We start from the raw sequence: 12,191 nt of genomic DNA, 5'->3' as shown, positions 1-12,191 counted from the left end.
CTTTCCAGTAAATCAGCAAAACAACTCCCCCCCCTTTAAAAACACATCAGTCGAGTGTTATCACTTCCAAGTTCCCTTGTATTATTAAATACTACAGGAAAAAGCCCCTACTTTACAATCTGATTAAAAAAACTCCCCTCCCTTTCCAGTGCTTTCTTCAGTCTGACATGGCCCTCAGGGGGAGAATGGTACCAGGAAGGGCTTCTGTGATGCTTACCCAGGCTCCCAGCAGCATCATAGATAAACAACCAGTGGCAGCAGCTGGGTTTGGGTACATCCAGCCTTCCTGAAAGTGGGGTGAGGTGTGCCGGATTTGCAGGTGGAAGCCTAACTGTGTGGGAGTCAGAGGGAAGAAACATTGAAGTAAACAGGGAGTTTGAACTGCCAGGACACAGGGTGGCTGTGGCAGAGAACTGTTCATTCAGTATGGTTGGTAGAGTTCTCTCTGTGCCACTAGACCAAACTATCTTTGTCATGGTTCTCCTCCCAGCAGATTTTCTAGTACTCACATATGCTTGTCTTAACTTTGTGAACCAATCCGTAAAATTTCCACATGAATTCAACCCTAGGAAGTCGTATTTCCTTTAATTTTACATTCCATTAATGTAAAACACCACACTTATTTTTAATCCACCTTCTGTTAAAACATTGCAGTATGCAAAGTTTTGAAGGCCTTGTAGTTTGGGCCAACAGTTGCGTGACACAAGCTACAACGACCTTCGTGATGAATGGCACCCCAGAATCGTGCTCAAAGTTTTGAGTTGTTTATAACAGTGGGAAGTGATGGAAAAGGAAAAAATTAAGTCCAGTTTCTGGATTTAGCTCAACTTTCATTTGAGCTACAAAAACATACAGTACTGAGATTTCCAAGGACACCCACAGCATGTTGATGGTGTTTAGGTTTGTTCAGAAGTGATCTGTGAATTGGTCATGTCCCACCACCACAGACCCACATGAGTTGATCACAAATAACCAACATACACAGAGAAGCAGGACCTGGTGATTATCATCAAAACATTGCAATAATATAAAACCATTTCAGAGTAAATACAGAAAAATGGTTTTCTATTTGATTTATTTTCATAATAAACCAATTAAAAATACAAAAGACAAGGACCAAGGTTCAGAGGGCTCCATCATTTAAAAATTTGTCTTTAAATACAAATTCACTCTGTAATATGAATACATATAACATTAGACCTCTAAACATAATGATCTTATTTGCATCTACCAAAAATTTGTATGGAAACAAATTAGCTGAAAAAACTTCCCTGTGACATTGAATGTACATTATTTACAATCAAAAAACCCAACTCTTAGCAGTATTAATCTCCAAATACCGGTATAAATTGTATATATTTCATTTCCCTCCCCCCTTAACAAAATAATCTGAAGTAGAAAGCAAGATTCTTAAGTTCCATAGTTGCAAAATGGCATGAAACTGTTGCACCTGTAGTGATGCCGTTAGCTTCTGTATTTAAATATATCCAATGTTTTCATATAAAATCTATAAATGGCATTGTCCGTTACTGGAATAAATGTTTCGTGTACTCTCAACAGGAGTGTGTATTCAATTTTTGCACACACAATGGCTTGTGCTGCAAAAAAACAAAAATAAAAAAGGTAAGAGGCTACCTGGTTATCAAAGTCTAAAACGGATGTAATCCACCGGTACGAAACAGATACTCGATCATAAAAAGTCATACGCGTGGAATGAGAATGTCCCACTAAAAGTAACTGTTGCTTCAAAAGTTAAGTGATAAACACATGGATTAAACAGAAAAGGTTATAATAACGTTACTGCAATGTAAATGGCAAACGTACAATAAGAAATAAGTTTGAAACTTTGGCCAACAACCTCAGGAGAATGTCTTCATAGCGTAAAAAGCATGTTCCTTCATGCCTGTATTTTGAAACATGAGTAATATATAATTTTATTTATATGATAACATTTAGCAATTAAAAGAAATTCAAAATCCATTCTAAAGCATGAATTCTAATAATTAACTGCAGAAATTAAGTAGCTTTGCAACATCTTGCTTCAGAATCAACTCATATATACATAACTGAAAAGGTCCCATCACATTTATGAAAATAATCATCCACAGGGTCTTTTTTTTTTTTTAAATTTATTAATGTGAATTGGGTTCCAAGGGCTCATTTTCTTGCTTCACTTGCACATTAGATGGGAAACCACTGGAGTCGGACACCACCATCACAAACGGCTGCTGCTGGAATCTCTGCTCCGGCTCCTCAGTGTCTTCTGGCTGGTCACTCTCTTCTTCTTTTACCTCTCCTTGTAGGCCAACCTGTTTCGTTTCTGGTGCTTTAATAACTGAAGTGATCACCGTGCCCGATGGATGCGCTACCACCTGTGAGCTGCTGGGCGAAAACGTCACCACGGGGGTAGTGGCACTGAAGGATGGAGACGAGGCCATGTTGACTGTTCCGTTGCAAACTGTCTGCACGCTGCTGGTGAGCACCTGCTGGACTTGGGCTGGGCTCAGCACGATTGAGGAAGGGGGCGAGACTGGCTTCTGAGACTGTAGCATGACGTTTTCTTTCAGAACCGTCATGGGCTGAGAAGTAGGAATGGCTTGTAAAATGAATTTTTGGGACGTTGTTCCTGAGGCTGGGTCTGTGCTGGCTATCACTGTAGTTAGAGGCACTGTCTGGAGTGTTACAGTATGCAGCTGCTGATTGCCGGGAGAAACAACCACTGGGACTTGGGTTGGAGTCTGTAAAGTCCTGTTAAGGTTAGAAAAGATTAGAAAAGGGTTAGAATGCTTCCAACGTGGAGTTGTGAAAAACCACTTGGCATCATAAACATTTCATTTACCCAACAGTTCCAAAAGAGGTAGTGGTCGCTTGCCTAATAAGAACTGGACCTGATCCCCAAATTCAGTTCCCAAAACTGAGGTAAACTTTGGGAACAGGCAGTTCCCAAAGTAGAGGTACCCTAGATGAATACTACCACCACCAAACTGAACAGCCTGCCTGTGGGACCTTCAGTAGTTTGTCAGAAAACCTGGGAATTGAATCCAAGATCTCCTCGAGCATCAGCTCACGTCAAGAGCATGACCCACTACACATCTGCCATCAACTTCACGAGCTACCCTAAGCAATTCCTAAGTCACCAGCCTAAACTCTTAAATCAGGCCTAAATCCTCCTGATATCTATACATACATTTACCTACAGGCAAATGTATCTGCACTGTAAGTCTGTCTGATCAGGACCTTCTCAGAGCCCCAGGACATACAGTTCTATGTTTGCCAGGCTTGTACGCTCCTTCTGGTCAAGCAACTGCACAGAACTCGCTCCCAAACCATCAGGTTAATTTTGGAATGACCCCATCAGTCGCCAGCTCACTGACTTGGGTACCACAGCACTTTCTATAGGGGTCCAGCTGAGAGGGCAGCATTACAGGATCAACAGCCCTATTACTGAGGCACACGATGACTATGATGGACAAGGGTGGCTTAGAGCTTATGTGCCTGAAATGCATACATTCCAGTTGTGCATATAGAACCCAAACACAAAAAAACCAAACCAGAACATACTCCTGGCGAAGGAAGTGATTTCCAGGGAAGGGAAGGAGGAAAGGAAAGGCAACTGCTTTGACACCCTCCTACAGCTTGCTGCAGCCCACCATGCCACACTGTCTCCAAGTCTTCTTCCTTCCTCTGCTTCCCCTGCAGTTATTTCCATCCTTCTTGCTTCTCTTCAGTATATTTTGTCCTCCCTGCCCTCCTCTCCTGTTTTAGTCTTAAGCCCTCCTCTGTGTTTTCTTGAACATATTTGACGCTGGCCAAGCCCCAAATAATGATCTCCTCCTTGCCCTAGCTTATATCTACCCCTGCTGAAGTCACTTTTGATAGACAGCAATTTACAAATAAACGCTTGTGCTTTCAGGTCCACACACAACACTGCACACGCTCCCTTCTGCAGACTGGCCCTCGGATGCGCTCCAAGGGTTGCCTGCTGTGGAATGTCTTCCTTTCTGTTGTCCTTCTCCCCACACAGTACCTGTCTCTTACAGCTCTGTGAAATCCTGCTCGACAGCATTCTGCCCTTGACCGCTCAGATCAGATTCAGCACGTTAACAATTTCACTTTAAAACCACACTCTGGCTTTCAGAGTCACAGAACAAAACCTTACCAAAGCAGGACTTACGTGATGCTGAAGTTATGGGGCAATGTGGATGAAAATGCTGCTCCAGGCAGTAGTCCAACCACACAGAACTGCATTCCCCCTTTCTTACTGCAGCAGCAGAAGCAAGTGAAGGAATATTCATAGAGGATTTCTCAGGTCCCTCTCAGCTCAGTCCTCTGGGAAGGCCCCCTAGGTGACCTAGGTGCTCCAGTAAGAGCAGCTGGACAGCCTGGATCTATGGACTGAGGCCAATGGTATGAGGATCAACAAGGCCAAGTGCACTTGGACCACAGCAACCCCACGGAATACTACAGGCTTGGGGATGAGTGGCTGGAAAGCTGCCCATCAGAAAGGGACCTGGGGGTGCTGATCAACAACTGGCTAAATATGAGCCAGCAGTGTACCCAGGTGGGCAAGGCAGCCAACAGCATCCTGGCTTGTATCAGAAATTGTGTGGCCAGCAGGACTAAGGGAATGATTGTCCCCCTGCACTCAGCACTGGTGAGGTGGCACCTCAAGTACTGTGTTCAGTTTTGGGCACCTCAATACAAGAGAGACAAAGAGGTGCTGGAGCAGGTCCAGAGCAGGGCAAGTAAGCTGGTGAAGGGCCTAGAGCATACACCTTATGAGCAGCTGAGGGAACTGGGGCTATTTGGTCTGAAGAAAATGAGGCTCAGAGGAGACCTTGTCACTCTCTATCACTACTTGAAAGGAGGTTGTAGGAGAGGTGGGTGCCAGGCTCTTCTCATAAGTAACAAGTTATACGTCAAGAAGAAATAGCCTCAGGTTGCACCAGGGAAGGTTTAGGTTGGCCATTACAAAATTTTTTTCATTGCAAGGGTTATTAAGCATTGGAAAAGACTGCCCAGGGAAGTGGTTGAATCACCATCCCTGGACATGTTTAAAAACCATGTAGATATGGTGCTTAGAGACATGGTTTAGCAGTGGACTTAGCAGAGTTAGGTTAATGGTTGGACTTGATGATTCTGAAGGTCTTTTCCAACCTAAATGAGTCTGTAATTCTATGATACCAGGTTCAGAGTACAGCAGTACTCCCTGAGCATCCTCCAAGTGCCAGTCCCTGTTGCAGACAATCTTTTCTCCACCTCCTGTGTGGCTTGGTAATACAAGGAATAAAATCTGCATCTGTAGCTTTCTCTTCCTCACAAGAAAGAAGGCGGCAGTACCCAGGAATGCTGCTGTAGCAAATCAAATCCAGATCCTTGCCCATGAGGCTCCCAGCAGGTCTCATCACGGAGGCCAATAACCAGGACTGACACCAGAGTCAAGCTTCAGCTGTTGTTTCACACAGCTGGAGGCAGTCCAAGCCCAAGAGAGAAGCTCATGGAAATGGGGGCTGGCTGGAGATGGAGCACCAGCTAGAGTGATTGCTTCTTTCTTTCCAGCTTCTGGAGAACTTGGTGAAGCACAGCAAATACCAACAACTGAGCTTGAAGTGCAAGGCTCAGAATGACAACATCAAGGTTCACTCACACCAGGTCTGCTAAGGGTTAGCAGTGCTAACTTTTTCCCCCAGCTATTCCCCTGGGGCTCTGATAGAAAAGTCACAAATTATTGTGCCAGAAGTAGTAATAGGATGAGGGCATCCCTTGGCTTGTCTAAAAAATAAAAATAGTGAACTACCTAGAGTTAAAGAAATTTGCAGTTAAGTCAAAATGTCACATAGATACAACTCAACCCAGGGACATCTACAGAGACCAAAATGCAAGTGGAACAGCTAAGAAGAAAGGACAACTGACACTTCCCATCAGAAAAGCATTAAAAATTATCACAGTAGATACCAAGCCAGGTCTTTAATCCATGAATAAACTTAATTGAACCTGAAGAATTAAGATCAAACCACTAGCTGCAGTTTTGAAAGCAGCAGCTGAAGCTGCTAGCCCGTGCTTGTAACACCATCCAAGTATTACTTTCAAGCTACTTTCTTGTTCTGTAGATGTTTTGTTGTGAACTAAAGTACTGAAAATAAAAGCGTCTAGCTGCTAAACGGCTGTAAAGGACAACCTCATAAAGTGTGAACTGGATGTCATGGATGCAGAAGGTATTCCACAAAGCCCTGGGACCAACAGTTCTGAGAGGACTGAACCAGACCGCTTGTCTCAGCACACTGTCACTAGCATTTGCATATTGATTGTAAGCCATTTTATTTCTCCTGACAGCAAGTCCTGTACCTGTACCTCACACTGTGACTAACAGCTTACTCCAGATGCTCTGTCTTATCTATCAGTCAAGATACAGATATATGACTTCTCAGAAGCCGGACAAGTGGGCCCATGTGAACCTCAGGAGGCTCAACAAGGCCAAGTGCAGGGTCCTGCACCTGGGTAGGGGCAATCCTTTTGTTATCAATACAGGCTGAGGGATGATGAGATAGAGAGCAGTCCTGCAGAAAGGGACCTGGGGGTACCAGTGGATGAAAAGCTGGACATGAGCCAGTAGTGTGTGCTCACAGCCCAGAAGGCCATTCGCGTACTGGGCTGTATCAAAAGCAGCATGGCCAGCAGATGGAGAGAGGTGATCCTGCCCCTCTGCTCTGCTGAGACCCCACCTGGAGTACCGTGTCCACCTCTGGAGTCCTCAGCACAGGAAAGGCATGGACCTGTTAGAAAGGGCCCAGAGGAGGGCCACAGAAATAATTAGAGGGCTGGAGCACCTCTCCTATGAGGCCAGGGGCTGAGAGAGCTGGGGTTGCAGCCTGGAGAAAAACAGGCTCTGGGGGAGACCTTATGGTAGCCTTCCAGTAGCTGAAGAGGGCCTACAGGAAAGCTGGGGAAGGACTGCTCACAAGGGTGAACACACACTACACACATGCATACAGATGTACACGCAAACACAGACACAGAGCGTGCACCCGCTACGGGGAGAGCATGCAGCAGGTGAGCAGGTGGCTGTGCAAGCACAGGGTTAAGTAGCACACAGCACCATGAATACGCCTTGTTACTGATGCTAATGGTGGCCCAGCCAGACATCTGGCGTAACTGGTGAGACTGCAGACAAGTGTGTCTGTTTACAAACTAAAAATTTATCTGCTCAAACTATTTGCCTTGATTATCACTGAAAACATATACAGGTTTGATTAATCGTTTTGCCTATTTTACAAAAAAAAGAAAATACAGATTACTTAAGGTGATGTTAACACTGGGCTACATTATTTTAGATGCTTTGAACTGTGCATTTTACTGTGCTTCTGATTTTCACTGTCAATTTGCTAACTCCTTTCCTATTCTAAGGTACAAAATCTACTGGGTGATTACTTTAAAAGTTCCGGCGGAAGTTACAAAAGAACAAGAACATTGAGCAACAGTGATGAAAAGGAAATGCTGCCATAAAACAATCTGGTTATGACTGAGAAAAGAATGACAAAAACTCTAAAGTCATTTTAGCTTGGCAGAAAATTATCATCTATTTCTTGGCCCACTTGGTACTGTTAAGAGCTCAGAATTGTGCAATTGTATTAGCTCATCAAGAGGTAACTAGTGATAAAGCAAACAATAAATGAGAGGCAGGAAAAACAAGTTTATTCATGGTAATTTCTGTGAATTTATGAAATGGAGAAAGGGAGAAGATAGACAAAAAATACTGAAGCTACAAGCCAAGGTAAGCAAAGTATTTCATGGCACAATAAAGAAAGAAACCAAGACAATAGTATGAAATATGTAGAAATAAGTAACAGAGGAGAATTTCCTCTCCAACATGCACATTGTTCAGCCTACAGCTACAGGGGAAACGATGGCCTTGAGGTAAATGGATGAATTTCCAGGGACTTCCCCCATTTGTTACAACTATTTGGTTGCAGACAACTCATTCAGGTCAAGCTTGGAAGAGCGAGGGAGGTGAAGGGCTGTGCTGTGCTTACTCAAAGCACGCCAGATGCCCGAGTGGGGAGGCGAGCTCTCTCTCCGAGGTGGCACCAGCCAAAGGCTGCCCAGAGCTCTGCCGTCGCTGCCAAGCGCTCCACGGCTGCGCTCCTGTCAACGGCCCTGGGAGCTGCCAACAGCCCTGTCAGTACTTCACCCCAGCGTGCTGTCTCACAGGCACTGCCCCTTCTCCAGCACAGGCCACGCAGGCAGGAGCTGCTAAGCAATCCAGGGGCAGACGGCCATGAGAAGTAGAAAGCCACTTGATGCCTTCATGCCGAGTCTGAATGCAGCCTTCTCTGAAGGGAGGGCAGAACTTGCCTGTTCTTGTCTAGCTCTTTGCCTGGACAAGATAATCTCTTACATCATGAGGACAGAGACAGAGGACTCAATTTGAGCCTCTGGTGTCCTTCTTCTTGCTGGCCCTCACAGCTACAGTCTTCCTTCCAGAATTTTTCAAAAATACACATGCTCACCTGAATTAGAACTCAAAAATTTGCAACTGAGACCTGCAGAAACCCCACTTCTTTCAACAGTGCCACAGACACATAAAGAGAAAAGAGCTCCTGTGGATAGTACAGAAACAAAATTACTCTAGATGACTCTGATGTCCCTTCTGCTGTAAGCAGCCTTCTTCCTACCCACCGCAGAAAATAAGTCAGAAGTGGGCTGAAGAACAGGTCTTCTCAGCTGCAGGAAAATCAAATAGAAATGTTTGGTTATGATTAAAGTCTTCGCTGTGATAGAAATTGTCCCTGTAGTAAATGTTTTCTGAGAAACACCCTGTGTAAGCTAGATGAGTTTCTTGTAGAAGCCCACTGAGATCACATCAGCCTATTTCTCACCTCCCTCAGGAAGGACATTTTCCTCACCATCCTGACGCTTGAAATGGAGTCAAATCTTCACTTAAGAGATGACAGAGATCAGCTCTTTGCAACAGTCACCTGCTTGCCTTCCTTTGGGGAAGGCTATAGCAGTTGTGAGCCAGATCCAACAGGATCACTAGCTGGTGTGCTGGAGAGCTTCTCCTGCAGGCCCTCCTTTATTTGTTGCACTGGTGGAAGACTACCATGTAACTGCAAACAGAAGCAAAGCACGTGCACTGGTGCTGTCCAATCAAAGCAAGGTCTTCCAAGTATTAGCCAGGAGTTGCATCCTGTTATTTAGAAGTCCTCAACTTGCATCATATTCCTTCACTCATGTTCCCCATCAAGTCCCAGGGAGCCCTGGTGAGCTCTTTCCCAAGACTGACACCTGTGATGGTTTTTATTACCTATAGGAAAGGCAGAGGAGCAATGGGCTACAACCTTAGCTGGCACTGTGCAGCTTTGACTTTAATTTTTCATCAGGGAAAAAGGACTGAAAGCAAATGATCAATGCAAAATCTCATTAGGACAGTGCCAGATTGCCTCCCTGTGTCTGTGTGGTTATGCAAGATCAAGCAAAACCAACATAAATAGAGTGTAAAGTATGATTGCAGAACATAAAGGTGGCATTCACTGCACAACTTACACAAACTAACATCTGTATGTGGCACAAGATGAAGACACTTCATTTGAAATAGGAGCTGTAATCACATTTTCAGAGTTGATAAACTCATACTAGACAAATCCATCTATTTTTCAGCATCAGCATAGCTGCAGTCAGACCACTAATACATCATAGCCTGGGCACAGAGACGCTTATGGAACAACAGCAGAAAGCATATTCGTTTGCTTGGGGTAGACATGACTTTCAAAGGTAATTCCCCCTGCTTACAGGGACAGTCCCCTGTGTTGGCATGTTGTTGGCTTCATCACTGCTCTTACACAGAATGTTCCTGCCTAAGAAAGACAGGATTCACCTTCGGCTACTTCCTTCTCATCTTGAATGAGGATCTTGGCCCTGTGGTCCACGCCTGTGTCACCTTCAGGATGGATTACTGCAATGTTTTCTACCCCAAGGCTGCAAAAAGGTCAAGATGAAAGCTGTGGCTGATTCATCATGTAGCAGTTCTCCAGTTCAGAAGTGAACACAGAAAGCATATCCACTGGTCCTCTGTGGTCTGCATTAGCCTTCCCCCAGCTACAGAACAGTCAGGATACTGGTCTTCTAACATGTTCTGTCCAAGCTATCACAATGACAACTTGAAAATATAGAAGAGAAACAATAAGCTGGATTTTTAAAACTGTGTTTAAAACCTGAAGTCTGCTAAAGCATTGTACAGGACCTGTCAGCAGGCAGCTAATTGCAAGTTTCTTCATATACTGAGCTGCTGGCTGGAAGATTCAGTGATGCCCCATACAGTCAATAATGAATAGACATATAATTTCAAATGACTCACAACATGATCTTCTCTGAACTGTTAGTAAAATGAGGTCCTCTTCTCACTCAATCCAGAAGACACTCTGTCTTAAATCACTGCTCCTCTACATTAAAGGTCAATGCAAATGCATCTCTCTTCATCCGCAGACTGTCATTTAAGGGAGCAATGTAACTTCTGAGATGCACACACCTTAGAGCACTCTATGGTGTCATTGACAAGGCAAGTCCTTAGCCTTGCAGATGTTCACTTTCTGGAGCATCAGAAAGGATGCCCTTTATGCTCAGAATGCCCTAATGAACATGGAGCTGAACCCCAGGCCTACTTCAGTGGCCCCAAACTGTGCGCTAAAACACAATTACTCCACTGCTCCAGACATTCTGGTTAACCTGTATTGGTTACTCTGGTTTAACCAGAACAATTTTACAAGTACTAAATCATAGAATCACTAAGGTTGGAAAGGATCTCTAAGATCAAATCCGACCCCCATAACAACATTTCCCAAACCTCTAGACCATAACCTCAAGTGCTCCATCTACTAATTTTTTGAGCGCCTCCAGGGATGATGACTCTAACCACTTTCTCAGTGAAGAAATTCTTCCTACCAAACCTCCTCTGGTGCAACTTGAGGCCATTTCCTCTCATCCTGTCATCAGTAATTTGGGAGAAGAAACCAACACCAGCCTCGCTACAACCTCCTTTTAAGGTAGTTTGAGAGGAGACCTCATTGCTCTCTACGTCTCCTCTTCTCCAGACTAAACAACCCCATTTCCCTCAGCCACTCCTCACAAGGCCTGTTTTCCAGCCCTCTCACCAGCCTCATTGCCCTTCTCTGGACCTGCTCCAGCACCTCCATGTCCTTCTTATCCTGTGGTGCCCAAAACTGGACACAGGGCTCAAGGTGCAGTCCCATCAGTGCCGAGTCCAGGGGCACAATCACCTCCCGGCTCCTGCCGGTCACACCATTTCTCATACAGACTAGGATACCGTATCCTTTTTTTTGTTTTGTCCTCAAAAAGGCTCAATATTTTATTTCTATATTTTTTCTTCTCACAACAGAACAGAAGCAAATAGCTGCAGAGGGAAGACCATTTATTTCCATGAAGAAGAGGGAAGAACATTTACGTGAATAAAACTTTAGATGCTACATTGCATATGACAAATTATAAGTATCCAAGATGTTCACACTTCAAGGCAGAGCCCAACCACTAACCAATACTCACTAGAAAATCTTCTGAGGATCATTCCCATAAAACTAGTATAAAGTGACTCCAGGCACAACCCTACAGGAAGTGTGCCCATCTCTTGAGCTTTGTCAGCTCTCATTCTATAATGGTAACTGTACATGCCGTACATTTTCAGTGGAGACCATTTGTTCCAACCATTGTGGGAGCCCCACTGCAGCAATTCAGAACGTGTACACAAGCACGCTCAGCTGCCAGAGATTTACAGCTGTTTGAACAAACAAACCCAAAATCCAGTTCCTTTGTTTTAGCGTCATTATAAAACAAGACCTAAAAAATACAGTTCAAAAAATGTTCAGTGTGCCATTTTACCTCACCAAATTATTTGAAGTTTGCTCTTCAAACTGAGCAGAAAGGTTGTCTGGCATAAATTGTATGTTTAGAGCCTGGGATGAGCAGTGACTACTGCATAGGACTCACCAGGACCTTGGTCTGCAGCTTGGCCCATCCCGGCTAAAAGCACACCAAAAACATCTGGGTTTATTTTCACCCTAACTGCTCAGATGCCTTAGTATATTCTTTCTTCATTAGCAATACTTCTATACCATTCAGTAACTACATAAGTGTACCGAAAAGATCCGACGGGTCTTTAGCTTCTTTCCTTCATGTGAGGC

The 12,191-nt window shown here is 44.3% G+C and overlaps 1 protein-coding gene across 2 annotated transcripts in view; it reads right to left on the bottom strand.

The window, feature by feature from the left end:
- Window positions 1-2,054: 2,054 nt before the first annotated feature.
- ELF1 (E74-like factor 1 (ets domain transcription factor)) overlaps window positions 2,055-12,191 on the bottom strand; it is a 40,547-nt gene continuing 30,410 nt past the window's right edge. For both annotated transcript variants that reach the window (XM_008937002.1, XM_008937003.1), the window contains exon 8: window positions 2,055-2,748. In XM_008937002.1, coding sequence (XP_008935250.1) covers window positions 2,133-2,748 — 616 coding nt within the window. In that variant the 3' untranslated portion in view covers window positions 2,055-2,132. The remainder of the gene's footprint in view (window positions 2,749-12,191) is intronic.

The sequence above is a fragment of the Merops nubicus genome, unplaced genomic scaffold (assembly GCF_000691845.1).
Source record: "Merops nubicus isolate BGI_N331 unplaced genomic scaffold, ASM69184v1 scaffold11503, whole genome shotgun sequence".
Taxonomy (NCBI): domain Eukaryota; kingdom Metazoa; phylum Chordata; class Aves; order Coraciiformes; family Meropidae; genus Merops; species Merops nubicus.
Note: the sequence above shows the minus strand (reverse complement) of the source record. Positions and strands in the feature narration are given on the sequence as shown.